This window comes from Pteropus alecto, unplaced genomic scaffold (genome assembly GCF_000325575.1).
Source record: "Pteropus alecto unplaced genomic scaffold, ASM32557v1 scaffold81, whole genome shotgun sequence".
NCBI classification, from domain to species: domain Eukaryota; kingdom Metazoa; phylum Chordata; class Mammalia; order Chiroptera; family Pteropodidae; genus Pteropus; species Pteropus alecto.
This window is the reverse complement of record NW_006433378.1, coordinates 3,770,482-3,790,072: the sequence shown is the minus strand read 5'-3', so window position 1 is coordinate 3,790,072 and position 19,591 is coordinate 3,770,482. Positions and strand designations below refer to the sequence as shown.

Genomic DNA, 19,591 nt, shown 5'->3' with positions numbered 1-19,591 from the left:
GATTTTCTTTTTATTTAAAATAAGTTTTACTTTTTTGATAAAATATGTTTATACCTAGACATCATAGTCCCTGGAAAATATAGTATTTCCCATCCAGCAAAGAAGGGCAAAATAACTCTCATAGTCACTTAATGGCTTTCTCAAATATGGGGGGAGGGTAAGATCAACTTGAAATAGGTCATTTTGTTTTAGGGTCCTACCTTATAAGAGCTCCGACACACTGATGGAAGAAGTGTCCCTTCTGGGTATATAATATGGCTTTAAATACCTGAATATCAAAAGTAGTGACATAATTTTCTTGCTTTGTTAGGAAACTGAATAAAATTACAAAATTTATTGAGGAGAACAAAGAAAAATTTACACAGCTAGATTTGGAAGATGTTCAAGTTAGGGAAAAATTAAAACATGCTTCAAGTAAGGCCAAAAAACTGGAGAAACAACTTCAAAAAGATAAGGAAAAGGTAGGTTTTAGAAAAGAATACTTTAAATTTCATGTCTGAGTATCCAAGCTAATTTTTATTATTTTTCAGAGATGTGCTTGCCCTTTATTACTTACCTAAGAAAATGACTTGAGATTCTAAATTTAAGTGTTTAAGATTTATCTCTGAACCTGAACTTTTTTCCCCAAAGAGAAATCTTGCATTTATTGACTTTGAGTTTTAGAGCTTATGTTTCTATGATATACATTGTTGGGAAAACATTTACCAAGTCAGCAATTCTGTTTTGGTAATAAACTTATTTTATTTTTCCTAGGGTGGTAGTTTAAAAAGATTTTTGGTTATTATAGACTAAAAAATGTTACCTATTTCCTATAAAAATTGAGTATCAGATTAGGAGTTCCCCCTTAGAAAGGAGGAAAGAGAAAGCTTGTAATTTACAACAAGGGGTTGATTAGCTATTCTGAGGTTAAAAAAAGGTGGACTTTGGATCATAATGCCTAACTTGCTAAGAGCCAGGCTCTAATAATTGTTATTTTAGGGTCTTTCAAACTATATTTATAACTCTGTCAGATACTAATAGACTCTTAAACCTCCTCCTGCCAAAAAACTTAGTAGTATGTAATTACAATGGTAATTATAATATAGGCTTTGCTTTACCTTATAAGCATTTTCCAAATGCATTTGTTCACAAAGTACTTGGCTTGGTACAATAAGAAATCTTAGGTGAATCAGTATTTATTGTACGCACCATTTTGGGAAATGTTGAACCTCTCTAGTACTATATAATCAGATTAAACAAAATAACATAGATTTGAGAATAACCCCTAATTGCACAGATAGCAAATGTAACTTTCATAGAGGGGTTAGCCTTTAGGCATCAAATGTGGATAAGTGATTCTTACCAGAAAGTTTTAATGAAATAAAATATTTAATGTGTGGTGATCTGGAAGGGTAAAGTTGTGAAAGATCTTCGGATTTGAGGGAAGCTGGGGGATGTAAAGGTAATGTGTGATAAGTTGTACTCTATCATGAAGAATAATTTAAGAAATCCCATGTTAGTGCATATTAATAGGTGAATAGCCTAAAATTGGAACAGAAGAAAGACTTCATGCCAGCCAGGGAGAATTTTTCTTTGTAAGAAATCAGGAATTCTTAGAATTAGCTTTACCATTAGAATGAGAAAATATAGAAATTTCAGTGAATGGCTAAGTGCTCACTGAAGCCAGCTAATTCAAGTCTAATTACTAAGAAAACCACAAAGACCTGGAAGACCCTGAGAAATACTTTTTAAATAAGTCAAATATTGATAGTGTTGGATAGCCTAAAGGTACATGCTCCTATAACTTCAACTTGTTTTATAATTTTAGATTGAAGAATTTGAAAGTATACCTGCCAAGAGTGAGAATATCATAACTGAGACAACAACTAGAAATAATGCCCTTGAAAAGGAAAAAGAGAAAGAAGAAGAAAAATTAAAGAAAGTTATGGATAGCCTTAAACAGGAAACACAAGGGCTTCAGAAAGAAAAAGAAGTAAGATTCTTTAGCAGTTGGTGTTTATTTTTATGGCTTTTTTTTTAACTCAGTTGTTTTTATAATAATAATAAAAACTGACCTGTTAAAAGGAAAAGGTTGGACTTTTAATGTCTCTAACATTCCTAAAAACAGCCTTACATATGTCTTGTCTTTTCTGCTTCCCCATTAAAAAAATTAACTGAGTGAGAATGTATAGTGGTCACAGAAAATGTAAAATATCAGATGCTTTATTATATATGCCATTCTATGTAAAGCCTATTGATTTCATCGAATTTTCATCTCACATTATTTTCTTGGTAATTTAATTGGTTACTACATACAAAAACCTGGGAGCACACTAACCACAGGTTGACATCTCCCGTCTTTGCTTCTATAGTTCTTACGCAATATTTTAAAACTATAGCCCTCATGTTGGTTCTTGGTTCAGGTCCTAGGTAAGTCACTTAATTTATGATCTCTGATCATGCTCAGGTTATGTCTCCAGGTGATCTTCCTCAAAGTGGGGAAAAATATTACCCTCCTGTGAATCTTTGTGAAAAAAAGTGTATATATATTTAATATAAAGTACCTAGAAATTAAATATTAACCATTAACATTATTTCCTTACTTCATTAATGAAACAAGAGTGTGCAGTTGTCACATTGACATGACTTATCTACCTAACAGGAATATTATAAGCACAAAATTCAGCTGTCTTTTTTTTATATTCACCATAGCCATAGACACTGAGCATGTTAAATCAATATTTTAACAGATAATAGTAATTGAGTTAAATCGACTTATGTTACATTTGTAAGTTACATAAGTTACAGCAGATTTATGTACAACCTTCCTATGTTAATTGTACCTCAATAAGGTGTTGTTTCTTTTTTAAAGTTACAAATGTAATAGATTCTATTTTGGAATTTGAACATGTTATGGTGTTACCCTACAAAACTTTAAGTAGGATGCCCATGTGGTAAAGTGGCAGTGGACAATACAGTAGCTTTCATAATGGAATACTTTATGGATATCGGTTTGCTTATCTAATGTATATTGAGTGCTCCTTTGTGCTATTGCACCCTCCTTTAGTAGAAAAACCATGATTCATATTCAGGTGTCTTCATTCCTCAGCATAAAGTAGTAGCTGAAAACAAGCTTTGCCACTTATGAATGAGTACATTTAAGCAAGATATTTAAACTCTGACCTCAGTTTCCTCAAAATGGACATTTGCTATTTACCTCATAGGATTGTTGTATTAAAGAATTAACACATGCAAAACATACATAATAGTGTCCAGAATAAAATGAGTGAGCAGTGTGTATGTGTTAGTGTTGATGATTTTTGACCATCAAACATTTAAACTGATTATCTGACGACTTTGGATGTAACCCCATATTTCTGGGCTTGTTCCTTTGTGTAGGAAACGAAGGGCTTAGGCTTTTGTAAGGGTCTTTCTTATACCATTCTAATAAATAGATCCTTTCTATACAATTGGTTATAGCAGCCCCAAATTTCTACTCATCGAATAATGACTAGTATTGTATATTACTTGGCCTCCTAAAACTTGCAAAGATGTTTAACATAATTATATTTGAGAGAACTTTCTACTGAATAGTTCTTAAACCTTACCATTTCAGGTAATGTGGAAAGATCATGGAATCCAGAGTTTAGACCCAAACTTTTGTTCTCTTAATTACCACTTTTCTGTTGTTTTAATTTCAAAATGAGCATACTAATATTTACCTCACTAAGCTCTTGGGACATCAGTTGGGCAAACACTATACAGTGAACATTGGCAACTAGGCAAAAACTGTTAAGAATTTGTTAAGAATTGTTTATATCAATATATTATGCTTGTAGAATCTCTTAAGTTGATCTCAAAATATGTGGTTTCCATTTCAGTTCAGATTTGAAAACATTTCAGATTGAATAGAGTCTATCATATTTTAACAGAGTCAAGAGAAAGAACTTATGGGTTTCAGCAAATTGGTAAACGAAGCACGTTCAAAGATGGATGTAGCCCAATCAGAACTTGATATCTATCTCAGTCGTCATAATACTGCAGTGTCTCAATTAAGCAAGGCCAAGGAAGCTCTGATTGCGGCGTCTGAGACTCTCAAAGAAAGGAAAGCTGCAATTGGAGATATAGAAGCAAAACTCCCTCAAACTGAACACGAATTAAAGGAGGTAAATCTTTGCTGCTTTTTTTCATCTGAACGTTGTTCATCAGTCTAAGTTTTTAATTTTTAAAAAAATTTTTTAATCTCAACATCTGAAGTGACTATTAGATAGATGGTCCCCAAGTTAGGATTTTTTTACTTTACAATAGTGGGAAAGCAATACGTAATAAATTACATGAGATATTCAACACTTTATAATAAAACAGGCTTCGTGTTAGATGATTTTACCCAACTGCAGGCTACTTAAGTGTTCTGAGCACATTTAAGGAGGCTAGGCTAAGCTATGATGTTCATTAGCTTAGGTGTATTAAATGCATTTTCAACTTAATGGTCATTTTCTACTTACAATGGGTTTATGGGGATGTAATCCCATCGTGAGTCAAGGAGCATCTGTACAGATTTCTTTTTTCATTTAGTGTAATGTTCAAAAGAATGGGGTCAATATTTCAATATTCCAACTGCAACTAATCAAGACATCTAGTTTAGCCCATTGGTACCCTCCTATCATTGAGTTAATTAGATATCTAAGAAATTTTATAACTTTAATCTCCAAAGCCTTATTAGTCAAGATGGCAATAGAAAATAATGTTTAAAGAGAAATTATACTAAAAATAGTTCTTGGAGTGTTTTTGTTTTTGTTTGTTTTCCATTTTATTAAAGGTACATTATATGGTCATCAGAGAATTTCATGACCATGTAGAATTTAAAAGTAAATTTTAACTATAACTTGAGCTTTTACTTTATACCAGTATGACTGGTAATAAAGGTAATAATTTAAAACCAGGAGATGAGGGAGGATGTCGCTTAGAAAAAATGGCTGCTCTAACTTGGAGGTTGAGCAGTGAGAATTTGAATTTTTGTGCATTTGTGAGGTTCCTCTCGTCGGCAGCCTGACATTTTTGTATAGCAGTAGTACTGTTCCCTCATCATGTGCCCCTTCACTTCACAGCTGTGCTTTCTTTTTCTTTATTTAATTAAATAATAAGTTTTCATTATTTAGAAAGCAAAGCACAATATTCCCCTAGTCCTGCCCAGTACCCATATCTAGGGTCCTATTCCAAGGTTTGTTTTTTATTAGTGCAAAACTTAAGAATTAGGACATACTTATGCATAGTAACTGTGTGTTACCAAACTAGGATTTCCTCAGCCCCACCTCCGCTTGTTCTATTAATCAGTGTATTGCTCCTAGAACTATACTGCATTTATGTTATTTATTATTGACCGAAATAATTTATGCCTTTTTTAAAATGGAAAATCCATCCACATTTTTCAAAACCAAACTACCAGTTGTATGGTCACTTAGTTCTGGTTCAAGTGTTTGTTGCTGATCTTTTCCTTCTATTTTGAGACATAACTGATTATATGCTATGATGGGCATATGCTTCTGGGATTCATTTTTTTTACTTTTCACTTTTAGAAAGAAAAGGAACTTCAAAAACTTACACAAGAAGAAATAAATTTCAAAAGTTTGGTTCGTGATCTTTTCCAAAAAGTTGAAGAGGCAAAGAGTTCCTTAGCAGTGAATCGAAGTAGGGGGAAAGTCCTTGATGCAATAATTCAAGAAAAAAAATCTGGCAGGATTCCAGGAATATATGGAAGATTGGTAAAGTAGATTTATTTATAAATGACTACTTTTTTTTTTTTCAAGAAAAATGTATATAATTTTTTTACCTTAAAGAACTATATATAGTAATACTCATTTTTGTTTGTTTTAAAAGACATTTATTTTTAAACATTTTGCTTTTATACTCAGGCATTGTAAAATTCTTTGTGATACAGATTCTCTCACATTAAAATTGGGAGGTTTTTTTCATTTTTTTATTTTTTTAATTTGTATCATTATAGTCATTTTAATTCCAAAGAAAAAAACTCTTAACTTTAGTAGTGATCACCTTAACAAAAGTACTGGTTTGTTGTTGTTGTTGTTGTTTTTAAGAATTCGATGAATTATATTCTGGGCATTATACTATTATACTGAAGATATGGCTAGAGTTTAGGGACCTTAACAAGGTATAATGAGAAACCCAAAGCCGGCAATAGTGGAGACCATTCCCACTCCTGAGCCTGGAGGAGAGCTGTGGCCAATGGCTGGAGGTCATTGGCTGGGAGAAAGTGGAGAAAAAAATACATAATTCAACCCTGTTCATCTCCTACCCTGCCCCTTACTCTAGCTGGTGCCTCACATTGGCTAAAGCTAGGGAGCCAAAGGAGCCAATTAATGCAATCCCTGAGTCAGCATTCCAGAGAAGAAATCAGAAGAAAGGGTGATTCAGAAGGGAAAATGAAAATTACCTAGCATAGTTGCTTCCACGTCTACATGTTAAGTGACCTCCACCTTATTTTCTTGAAGATAAATAGTTTGATCCTATTCATTTGCTCCCAAGTAAAAATAAAATTAGACAATGAATGCTATATGATAGTTAATTAATAGATTGATAAGCAGGTAAATGTGTTTCATTAGGATTTACATAATCTTAGATGGCTTTCAATAATTCAGAATTTTATTATTTTATAAGTTATTTTGCTTATAGTACTTTTAGGTTTCAATTTATCACATGTCTTTATACAGTGAAATGTTTCTTTCATTTTGCGCTTTCATTTAAAATTTAAACTGCATATTCATAACCTTTTACAAAGTAGATTAGAAACTAGTAGTGATTGCTTCTGCAGAAGCTTGGGAAGGTTGAATGAGAGGAACACTTAACATTTTTCATTGTGTACCCTTTTCTTTCTAAAACCATGTGTAATTATAGTTTTTCGATTAAGAATAATTTGGCAAATCTGTATGAATAGTTATATGATATGATTCTGTGCCTAATCCTTTGCTGATTATGCATTGATTTCCCCCCCGCCTCATTAATTATTAGGGGGACTTAGGAGCAATTGATGAAAAATACGATGTTGCTATTTCATCCTGTTGCGGTGCATTAGACTACATTGTTGTCAATTCTATTGACACAGCCCAAGAATGTGTAAAATTCCTTAAAAGAAAAAATATTGGAGTTGCAACCTTTATAGGTTTGGATAAGGTGAGTACTCATAAAAAAAGCTATCTATAATTTAATTAAGTGCCAAGTGTTTTTTGATTTTGAATCCTAGCTTTTCCTTCATAGTTATTTTGTGAACACTCGATAAATTTTGAGGATTATTTTAGGCTCTGAGGTTACATGGTTGTGGAAAATACATCTTATAATGCCTCTCCTAAAGGAATATATATTCCATTGTTAGGATGGCCAGTAGTTTGCATTTCTAACTTCCATCATCAATAACTACTTTAAGAAAAAATAAAATCTTTGAGATCAATTCACATACCATAAAATGCACCATTTTAAAGTATAGAGTTCAGTGGGTTTTGGTATATTCACAGTGTTATTCAACTATGACCACCGTGTAATTCCAGAATATTTTTATCACCTCCAAAAGAAACCATTCACATTAGCAGTCACGACCCATATTCCCTCATACCCCAAGCAACCTCTAATCTACTTTTTGTCTCTATAGATTTACCTATTCTGGACATTTTATATAAATGGAATTGTATAATATGTAGCTTTTTGTGTATGGCTTCTTTAACTTGGCAGATTTTCAAAGTTCATGTTGTATTTAATTTCTTATTGCTGAATGATAACTTACACTGTATGGATGTGTACCACCTTTTGTTTACCCATTCATCGGTTAATGGAAATTTATTGTTTCCATGTTTTGGCTATTATGGTTAATGCTACTATGAACATTTCACGTACATGTTTTTGTTTAGTCACATGTTTTCAGTTTTCTTGTGTTAATACCTAAGAGTCGAATTGCTGGGTCACATGTGAACTGTTTAACTTTTTGAGGAAATGCCAAACTGGTTCCTATAGTGGCTGTACCATTTCCTACCAGTAACGTATGAGGGTTCCGATTTTTTTTTGCATCCTCACTAACAATTGTATATCTTTTTGATGATAGCCATGTTAGTGAGAGCAAAGTGTATCTCATTGTGGTTTTGATTTGAGTTTCCTGATTACCAGTGATGTTGAACATCTTTTCATGTGTTTATTGGCCATTTATTTATCTGCTTTGGAGAAATCTGTTCTAATCCTTTGCCCATTTATTAATTGGTTTACTTGTCTTTATTAATTGAATTGTAAGAGTTCTTTGTATATTCTGAATACACGCATCTGGTCAGATTATTCATTTTCAAATATTTTCTCCCATTTTGTGGGTTGTCTTTTCACTTTCTTGACGGTGCCCTCTGAAGCACAAAATTTTTAATTTTGATAGTCCATTTTTTAAAATTTGGTTGTTTTTCTTAGAGTATCATATCTAAGAAACTACTGCATAATCCAGGGGCACGGTGATTTACTTTGTTTTCTTCTAAGAGTTTTACATGTGGTACATGTGGTGTTAATTTTATAATATAGTGTAAAGTAGGGGTCCAACTCCCCTGCTTTGAATGTGGATATCCACTTATTCCAACACCATTTCTTAGAAAGACTATTTTTCCTACAATGAATTTTCTTGGCATCCTTGTCAAAAATCAGCTGACAGTGAATGTAAGCGTTTATTTCTGGACTCTCCATTTACCTATATGTCTGTCCTTACACGTACCACACTGTCTTGATAACTAGCTTTGTAGTAGTTTTGAAATAAGGAGTCTTCTGATTTTGTTCTTTTATATCAAAATTGTTTTGGCTTTTCTGAGTCCCTGTAATTTTTATGTCAGTTTTAAGATCAGCTGGTCAGTTTCTGCCCAAAAAACCACAGGCAACTGGAAGTTAGGTGGTTATTTTTTTTTAGTTATTTTTATTTTTCAATTACAGTTGATGTATTATTAGTTTCAGGTGTACAACATAGTGATTTGACATTTATATAACTTACAGAGTGATCACCTTGATAAACATCTGGAATTTTGATACTGGTTGCATTGAATCTGGAGATCAATTTGGATAATATTGCCATCTTAATATTAAATCTTACAGTCCATGAAACTGGGATATTTTCCATTTATTTAAGTCTAATTTCATACAGTAATGTTTCATAGCCTTCAATATATTGGTCTTATGTTTCTTTTGTTAAACTTATTTCTAAGCTGTGAATGGAGTTTTTTTAATTTCATTTTTATTACTAGCATATAGGAATACAATTAATTTTTGCATATTGATCTTGTATCCTGCAACTTGCTGAATTCATACTCAGTTTTAATAGTTTAGGGGGGTTCTTAGGATTTTATGTATATAAGATCATGTGATCTTTAAATAGAGATAGTTTTATAACTAACTTTTTTTGAATAACAGTGAAGTAATACAGTAGTTCCCCCCTTATCTGTGGTTTTGCTTTCTGTGATTTCAGTTATCCACTGTCAACCACAATCCAAAAGTATTCAATGGAAAATTTCAGAAATAAGCAATTCAGAAGTTTTATATTTCATGCTATTCTAAGAAGGGTGATGAAATCACACGCTGTCTTCCCAGACATGTATCATCCCTTTGTTCAGGGTATCCACACTGTATATGCTACTTGTCTGTTAGTTACGTAGTAGCCACATCAGTTATCTGAGACAGAGGCTACACTGACAAAGCTTTTGTCATAGTATAATTGTTCTATTTTATTATTACTTATTGTCAATCTCTTACTGTGCCTAATTTATAAATTAAACTTCATCAGATGTGTGTATACGGTACACATAGGGTTCAGTACTATCTGAAGTTTCAGGCATCCGCTGGGGGTCTTAGACCATATCCCTCGCAGATAAAGAGGAACTACTTAGTTATGCAGATGCTCAGAACCTTGTGTGCATGTCCTTATATTTTATACATAATGCCTTTAAAATGATATAGTCATTATTTTAATATATATATATATATATGTGCTTATTTTACTTTTAGATGGCAGTATGGGCAAAGAAAATGACCAAAATTCAAACTCCTGAAAATACTCCTCGATTATTTGATTTAGTAAAAGTTAAAGATGAGGAAATTCGCCAAGCTTTTTACTTTGCTTTACGGGATACCTTAGTAGCTGACAACTTAGATCAAGCCACAAGAGTAGCATACCAAAAAGATAGAAGGTGGAGAGTGGTAACGTTACAGGGGCAAATCATAGAACAATCAGGTAATAGTGGTTTTATTCTTGCTATTGAGTTTTTTTAATTTTCGTTGGGGAAGACATCTAAGTCTGACATCTCTCCTCTGTTCTCCAGGTACAATGACTGGTGGTGGAAGCAAAGTAATGAGAGGGAGAATGGGTTCATCAGTTGTTGAAATCTCTGAAGAAGAGGTCAGCACATATAAAATTGTAGTCAGACTTTTAAAAAAAATTATTGATGTATAACACACATACATAGTATAAAATTCAGACATTTTAAGTGTACTGTACTTATATTTTAAATTAACATTGAATTTTCTATAAATGACTAGTATGTAAAATGTGAAATTTTATTTAAAACACTTTAAAGTTCTAAAAATAAAACATGTTAGAAAATATATGCTCAATATATATATTCTGTTACATTTGGATCACATAGCTATTTCATAATTTATTTAAGCATACACTTACTGTCACTTAATTGTGTTAATTTTTTGCATAATTACTGCATTATATAATTTTTTCTATTTCAAAATAGTTCTTTAAAGTGTAAGTATAATACAAACTTCTGATGAATGTTTTCAGATTTTATTTTAAAATATATGCCCACAAGTATATGAGAATGTCAGAATGTCTAGGAAAAACTACTGAGTTCTATTATCACCCTCAACACTGTATGTACTTTTCTTTTTGAAAACATATACTTGGGGCTGCTGCCTCTGCGACCATAGCCTCTAGTAGCAGTGGCCTCACAGCTGCCCATCACCTTTCACGCTCCTTCCTCCAAGATGATTTACCTTTGTGCTCATGTAGGATGTGAACCCAATTTGGGGAACGTACTGGGCACTTTGCTGCCCAGTTGAAAGGCATCATCTCAACGTCACAGCATCCTGGTGGGCAGCTGTTTTTCCATTTACAGATGAGAAGACTGAGGCTAAGGGAGATCAGAAGACCTGCCCCAGGTTGCATGGTTGGTGAGCAGCTGAACATAAACTCAGAACTCATTGCAACAGAATGGAAGTCAGCATTGTTCCTATACAGCTTCCCAGAAACATCTTTATGTTGATAAAAATACAAAGATTATTTGCAAGGGTTTCACTAGTAAACAGGGTACCTTTCGTAGCCAACAGGCATTGGAATACGGTACCAGACTTGGAGGAACCACTCCAGGGAAAGGAAGCAAGATGTACCTGGGTTTACCTATCTTTAATACTATAAAGAAGCCCAAAGAATATATAGGAGCAACAGCTTCTGTCATTTATGTCCCTCCTCCTTTTGCTGCTGCTGCCATTTATGAATCTGTTGAGGCGGAAGTGCCTTTGATCCTGTGTATTACTGAAGGTATCCCACAAGAAGACATGTTTGGGTCAAGCACAAACTGTGTGCCAGAGAAAGACTGATGGGGCCAAACTGTCCTGGAGTCATCAATCCTGGAGAATGCAAAATTGGCATCATGCCCAGCTGTATTCACAAGAAATAAAGAATTGGCATTGTGTCCAGGTCTGGTACCCTGACTGAAAGTAGTTCAACAAACACCAGTTGGGTTGGGGCAGTCTTTGTACATTGGCATTAGAGATAATCCTTTCAATGGAACAGATTTTATTGACTGTTTTGAAGTCTTTCTGAATGATCCAGCCACAGAAGGCATCATGTTAATTGGTGAAATTGGTGGTAATGCAGAAGAAAATGCTAAGAATTTTTTAAGCAACATAATTCAGGTTCCAAAACCAAGCCTGTGGTGTCCTTCATTGCCAGCTCCTCCTGACAGGAGACTAGGTCATGCAGGGGCAATTACTGCTGGAGGAAAAGCTGGAGCTAAAGAGATCTCTGCCCTTCAGAATGCAGGGGTTGTGATCACCATGTCTCCTGCACAGCTAGGAGCTACCATCTACAAAGAGTTTGAAAAGAGAAAGATGCTATGAAAGAAAAAGTTCCCTAAGCCTGTGGAGTGAATCATTGTAGAAATGTGAACCAGCAGCAGTTTGCTTCTGTTGTGCACTGATTGTTGGCCTCTGTGCCTGTCACTGGGCTTTCAGTACAGCAGGAAGCCTAAACAAGGTTTAGAATATCCTATGTTGAGACGTTTTTCACTTCATTGTATAACAGAGCCAAACTACCATTGATTTAAAAAAAACAAAAAAACCTTGGATATTCTGGGTACCAAACTTTTCCAGTTATGCCTTGATTTTTTTTCCATATTTTGAAATAGTTTATATTCTTCCACTTTTACATTTGCGTAGAGTACCTTCAGTTGACTTTGCTGTTAATCTGAAACTACTCTTGGAGAAAACTTATTTCACTGGTACTCTTCTTTGTAGGTAAATAAAATGGAATTGCAGTTACAGAGAGACTCTCAAAAAGCAGTGCAAATCCAGGAACAAAAAGTACAACTGGAAGAAGCAGTAGTTAAGTTAAAGCAAAGTGAACGAGAAATGAGGAATACACTAGAAAAGTTTACTGCAAGCATCCAGGTACTCTTTTATCAATATTAACTGAAACTATTGGAATTTAATACTAATTTGGTAGAAGTATTTTGCTGTTTGCTTGCAATTTTAAAATATTGGAGGGAGATGGTGGGCCTCTAGGTGGAAGGCTGTTGATGATTTTGTTTCCCTGTGTACTAATGGATAAGTGCTCTGTCACAGTGTTGCTCTAGTCACAGCTAGTTTTGGTTTCAATTTGTACTCCATAAAAATATGTCTTTCCTTTACCATGTGACCCCTTTTTTTCATTCTCTTTTCAAAGTGGAATATTTTCTTAATTATGAAAAAGCAATGCATGCTCACTGTCTTCTTAAATGAAAAAAAAAAAGTTTTCAGGAAATACTCAAAATATTATCACTTTCAATTTTATGTATACCCTTCAACTTTTTAATATAAATACCTAGTTTATTTTTTTATTTTTTAAATAATACCTAGTTTGCATGCATGTTTATGTACATGGCAAATATAGACATACATATTAAATTTTTAATGAGTCATACTAACTTTTCTTCACTAACTTTTAATTACCATTTTCTTTCTAAGCCAATGAAAATTTACTTTGTTTGCAGTTGTATTAGAGCTTTTCATACAACATAATAAATGCTTTTCGGTGTTATTATGTACACTGCTATGTTTAAAATATCCTTGTTAGGTATACCTTTATATACTCCTCCAATTATTTTCTTACGTTAGATTCCTAAAATTACAATTATTACTCAGTACATACAGTGTTTAAGGTATTTGTTGCATAAAGCCAAAGTGGCTTCAATAAGATGGTTCTAATTCATTTACTACTAACTGCATATACAAATAATTATATCTCCAAGTCTTGAAACACTAGGCAGTCTTCAGTATGTTGTAAATTTGCTACTTTGAAGTATACTTAAAAATGACATTATCATTTGTCTTTAATGAGTTTACTCCTCATTTCATGTGTTGGACATTTTCATTTTTCCTATTAATTGTTCGTTTTCTGGTATTTTCTTAGTTGGTATTTGTCCTTAAAGATTCTAAGCACTTTTTTTTTTTTTTTAATTTAAAATGTTTAAAGCAAATGTTACTGAGTTAAAATATTAACCTTGAATATTAAAACATTTCTGTAGCGTTTATCAGAGCAAGAAGAATATTTGAATGTCCAAGTTAAGGAACTTGAAGCTAATGTACTTGCTACAGCCCCTGACAAAAAAAAACAGAAATCGCTAGAAGAAAATGTCAGTACTTTCAAAACAGGTATGTATATGGATTCCGACTTTTTTTTTTTTTTAAGATTGTCAAAAACAGGTTTTTAGTGTTTGAAATGTTTAACAGCTTGTAGGCTAAAAATAGCATCTACATGTATTATGTGTGAGTCACCACTCTGTTTTAGGGGTTCTATTATTTCATTCTCAAAAAGTTATAAAATAAGTGCTGTTAAGGTTAAATTTAGTACTATATTTGACAGGTAAGGAAACCGAGGCATAGAATGGTTTATATAAATTGCCCAAGGTCACATAGCATATGGTGGTATAGGAATTCAGGACCAAGGCAGTCTAATTCCACAACTCATGTTCTTAATTTCATACTTTGTATACTTTGGCCCAGTTTTCACTGGAACCCTTCAAGATAGTAGTAATTTTATAGATTAAGGAAACAGGATTTGGAGAAACAAAACTTAAAAACACACAGGAAATAAATGGTATACATATGTAGTATTAGCTTGAAAACTTAGAACGTACATATTTTTTCTTCTACAACTTTTTCTTCTTATGTACATATATAAACATGTAAGTGTTCTACCAAAATAGAATCTTTAAGCAAGAAAAGGAATTCATAGGCTCATAGTCAGAATTGGCTTTGGTGTTGAAATCCTGATCAAGCACTTGAGCAACCCTGCTTCTCTTTCCATGTTGACCTCAAACAAATGTAGAGATATAGATTTGCATCTTATTGCAGGAAGAGGGAATGGTGGGTTATGACAACAGAGCCTTGCTGGCTTATAGTATTCTAGCTAATGACCCCAGCAAATGCAGTGTACCTTTGTCAAGAAGGACCCCTATTATAGTTTGGTTTGTGAGCCAAGGAAGGTAAATATAGATTGTCCATTCGAAAGAAGTAGATGGAGTGGAGTTGGAGCAATTATACAGATGCTTCAAAAATGAGTGAGTTGTGTCCCAAAAGAAAAGAGGCAAGAAGATATTAAGCAGACAGATGTCCATTGTGCACATTGAATATTCATCTGTACTCATATTTTTTTGTAGTCATGTTTATTCGCATTTTTAATGTTAAAGCATTCACTTAAATAGTATCTGCTAAAGTCTTTTCAGGGAGCTCACACTTAAGATGAGGACACAAAAGAGTTTTTTTTTTTTTTTTCATACTATCTATATGTAATTTCTTTTAACATTTTATTTTTTTATTTTCCCCCCTCCCCTCTCCCTCCTGGTAACCACTAGTCCATTGTCCATGAGTCTGTTTGTTTGTCTTGTTCATTGCTTTTGGGTTTATATACACATATGTGATATCATGTGATTTTCAACCTTTTCTGTCTGGCTTATTTCACTTGGTGTGATTATTTCAAGGTCCATCTCTGTTGTTGCAAATGGCAGTATTTCATCTCTTCTTATGGCTGAGTAATATTCCATTGCATATATGTACCACAGCTTCTTTAGCCAATCATCTATCATAGGACACTTTGGTTGCCAGTGCTTATAAAGTTTTTGACTGGACACCAGAACCTTTGACTCCAAGAAAATCTAAACTTCTCTGTGACTGCTTGCCAACAGAAACATGTTTTGTTCAACACTTATGCCTCTCAAATTTATTTCGAGTAGACTTGAATGATATCTGAACCCTGGGTACAAGGGAACCTAGGAAATGTACTGTTTAGCTTCGTGTGCCACAGAAAACAGTGCCAATTTCTCCTGTCTCTGTCACTTTCTTATTATAACATGTGGAGAACTCTAAGGTAAAAAGAATAAAATAACATTTTCTTCGCTATGGGCAAGTTAGTAGTCAAGTACGTAGTCTTTCGATAAGGGTAATACTTAGACCAATACTTAGGAAGTACCCTAAGAAAAGTTGAAAAGATCTTTGAAAAGAGCTTGAGAGCATGAAGCCATTAAAACATAAATGGGTTATGATCAGAGCTGAACCAGAGAATTTCCATGTGTTAATAATACCATTTGTTTTGACATAAGGTGTTCTGGTTTTCTTTGAAGTACTTTTCCTCAAATGTTTAAAATGTCTTATGCATGCATCAGGTTAAGTCACATTGACTGACAAAATCTACATCTAACTATTGATGTTTGTTAACCTAGAAACAAATTAAGTTTCTTCATTTTTTTTATTTTAGAATACGACAATGCGGCTGAGAGAGCTGGTAAAATAGAAGCTGAGGTTAAAAGGTTACACAATATCATCGTAGAAATCAATAACCATAAACTCAAGGCCCAACAAGACAAACTTGATAAAATAAACAAACAATTAGATGAATGTGCTTCTGCTATTACTAAAGCCCAAGTAGCAATCAAGACTGCTGACAGGTAGAGTATGCATGCATGCTACCCTAACCTGTCTTCATCTTCCCTGCCTCCACATTGGAAGACATTGTTGTCTAATAGGACTTTAGTAAGGGGAAACCTATAATAAGTATTTATCATATTGGTAAACAGGTGTACCTTGGCAGAGTATAGTTATATAACTCCCTAGTTGTGAGGACATAGAAGTTAGTTTTGTTTCTCAGCTTAGAGAAGTTAGATGGTGATTTGCTTAAATAGATCTAGGTCTTAGGAGAATAAAAGATAAGAATGCAATCTCTTGGCAGAAATTTTTTTTTTTTTTTTTTTTAAGAATTAAGTTCTTAACTAGATTATTCCTTTGTCCCAGGATCACAAAAAGTTTTTTATTCATTTGTAGGTCTTGTTTTAAAATTAATTTTAAAACAAGTACTTATTGGTATTTCTAAAATAAAGCTAAATATGTATATTAAAATGTTGAAATATAAACAGCTGTCTCAAAATTATAACAAATTGATTATCTGATAAGTTATTCCAGTGCCTTTTGCTCAAAGATAAGGCTCTAATAAGCTTTTTTTGTTGTTGCTAGGAGCAGAAGTTTGCCTAAATACATTTTTCAGAATAAAAATAACTTTATTAAGGGGTAAAAACAGTCATTCCTCCTAGTACAACTCCCACCCTTGCCCCCCTTTGGAAGCACTTGTTGCCCTGACTCAAACTGGGAAGTATTTTTTATTTGAATGTATAGCTTCATAGGTATAGACTTAAGAATCTTCAATCTGATAAGAAAGTGACAAAAAAATAATCCAATTGACAGCTTTGCTTCATAGTCTAAGATAGGATGATACTAACAGCTTATATAAGGAAGTTTTATTAATTTTTACTGAGAATTAATAAAATATACATCCCACAAGTGTATATATAAACATAAAATCCAGTTCAGGGATGGTTTTGTAAATCATAAATTTTTAAATCTGTGATAGAAAAAAATGTTGCATTAATATGTCATGAAAAGTTCTTTGGTAGATTTTCAGAAGCAGAATAACAAGTCACGTTACCACATTTTTTAATATATTAATTTTGCTTGTTTAGAAATCTTAAAAAAGCACAAGACTCTGTCTTTCGCACAGAGAAAGAAATAAAAGATACTGCAAATGAAGTAGATGATTTAACAGCAGAGCTAAAAAGTCTTGAGGAAAAAGCTACAGAAGTCATAAAGAGTACAAATGCTGCAGAGGTAAGACTTGGAGAGGGGAGAGAATTGTATTTGAAGCAGTTTAAAAAGTTAGTTATATGACAGTACATTGCATAGTTAAGTACTCGGTTAAAACATAACTATTAACTTTTATTTGTACAATAAAATATGAGTACTGTGTTTAACTTTTGAGTAAATAACTTTTTAATTTAAAATGGAAGGAGCATGAAGAAAGATTGTCAACTTCCTAACTTTGTGGTGTGAAAATACTTGTTGTATTTGGGAAGGTCATAGCTGTAGCTGTTCTTCTTGGTTTTTAGGAGTCCTTACCAGAGATCCAGAAGGAGCATCGTAATCTACTTCAAGAACTAAAAGTAATTCAAGAAAATGAACATGCTCTTCAGAAAGATGCACTTAGTGTTAAATTGAAACTTGAACAAATAGATGGTCACATTGCAGAACATAATTCTAAAATAAGATATTGGCAAAAAGAGGTGAGATTGTTACCATTTGGTTAAATGTAACTTTAAAATATCTTCTATGATAAAGGGTTAGACTATTGTTTTGTTGTGATTCTTAATTCCATGATATAATTATTATATAAAGATGATCTGGGTAATTTTTAGAATTTGTCAACATTTTCATCCAAGGGTTAGAGATTCAACAGAAGACTACATGAACACTTTTGAAACAATAAACTATTTTTCTTTAAAAAGTAGTTGATGTGCAAATTAGTCACAAATCTTTAGTATGTTATTTTAGTAGATAAATAATGTCATATTGTTGATCTGATTCTTTTTAAGCAATAAATTGTAGTACTGTACCCTAACTCATCATCTAAATTGAACTTTTAGATTTCAAAAATATCACTGCATCCTATAGAAGGTAATCCTATTGAAGAGATTTCAGTTCTGAGCCCAGAGGATCTTGAAGCAATTAAGAATCCAGATTCTATAACAAATCAAATTGCACTTTTGGAAGCCCAGTGTCATGAAATGAAACCAAACCTTGGTGCCATTGCAGAGTATAAAAAGAAGGTATGAATACACTGTTAATGAATAATAGAAATTCTTTTTAGTCCTTAAATTGTGACCTTTAATTTTATATAATGTATTCTCATCTCAGATTGAATAGATGTTATTTCTCATGATAATATTCTTTTCATAGGAAGAACTGTATTTACAACGGGTAGCAGAATTGGACAAAATTACTTGTGAAAGGGATAATTTTAGACAGGCATATGAAGATCTTCGGAAACAAAGACTTAATGAATTCATGGCAGGGTTTTATATAATAACAAATAAGTTAAAGGAAAATTACCAAATGCTTACTTTGGGAGGTGATGCTGAACTGGAGCTTGTAGACAGCTTGGATCCTTTCTCTGAAGGAATCATGTTCAGGTTTGTAAATCAAATACTGAGTTTTGCATCCTCCTGTTACATCTCTCTTTATATTCTCCAAACTTAGTATTCAGCAAATTTAATTTTACATAGTATTCATCTAGTTTGTCCTATTTTTAATTTTCAAGTCATTTCGACATTCTTATTTTAAAATTGCAGAGCAGAAATGCATTAGAAATGGGGAAATAGCAAGAAGTACTTATTAGCCTACTGTTTAAAAGTTTTTGAGATGTTCCTGTGTGTTCATCCTCTTATAACATTTTTATAAAATTATCCCCCAAAAGTTTAGAATTGTGAAGAACAATTTAGGATTCCCAAGGAAGGTGGTAGAAGCCAGTTATGGGAAACAAACAACAGCCTTAACTTAAGCTTTACAAGTAATTTGACTAACAAGAGATTTTCTTAATTTCAGTGTTCGACCACCTAAGAAAAGTTGGAAGAAGATCTTTAACCTTTCAGGAGGAGAGAAAACACTTAGTTCATTGGCTTTAGTATTTGCCCTTCATCACTACAAACCCACTCCCCTGTACTTCATGGATGAGATTGATGCAGCCCTTGATTTTAAAAATGTGTCCATTGTTGCATTTTATATATATGTAAGTAATCATTTAGAGGTTTTCATCCTAAAAATTTCATGGGTTCCCTAAACATTACACATGGAATTCTTTGACTTATTTTTTCTTTAGCTTTTTCCCTGTTCTCTAACTCGATGTCCTTGGGTATCAAAGGAAACAAAGTCCTTTACTTGAACCAAGTATTTCCATTCGGGGAAAGTAAAATATAAATTGATAATGTGTATTAGCAGTAAAAACACA

The 19,591-nt window shown here is 33.0% G+C and overlaps 1 protein-coding gene and 1 pseudogene across 1 annotated transcript in view; both read left to right on the top strand.

Annotated features, from left to right (window-relative positions):
* SMC4 (structural maintenance of chromosomes 4) overlaps positions 1-19,591 on the top strand; it is a 32,276-nt gene that overhangs the window by 12,156 nt on the left and 529 nt on the right. Inside the window, exons 9-23 of the mRNA XM_006908185.3 lie at positions 311-461; positions 1,808-1,972; positions 3,912-4,145; positions 5,556-5,741; positions 7,006-7,167; positions 10,006-10,231; positions 10,320-10,396; positions 12,523-12,675; positions 13,791-13,917; positions 16,019-16,208; positions 17,274-17,418; positions 17,697-17,870; positions 18,231-18,413; positions 18,544-18,776; positions 19,189-19,372. Of these exons, the coding sequence (XP_006908247.1) occupies positions 311-461; positions 1,808-1,972; positions 3,912-4,145; positions 5,556-5,741; positions 7,006-7,167; positions 10,006-10,231; positions 10,320-10,396; positions 12,523-12,675; positions 13,791-13,917; positions 16,019-16,208; positions 17,274-17,418; positions 17,697-17,870; positions 18,231-18,413; positions 18,544-18,776; positions 19,189-19,372 (2,590 nt within the window). The remainder of the gene's footprint in view (positions 1-310; positions 462-1,807; positions 1,973-3,911; positions 4,146-5,555; positions 5,742-7,005; positions 7,168-10,005; positions 10,232-10,319; positions 10,397-12,522; positions 12,676-13,790; positions 13,918-16,018; positions 16,209-17,273; positions 17,419-17,696; positions 17,871-18,230; positions 18,414-18,543; positions 18,777-19,188; positions 19,373-19,591) is intronic.
* LOC102884987 lies at positions 10,908-12,516 on the top strand (annotated as a pseudogene).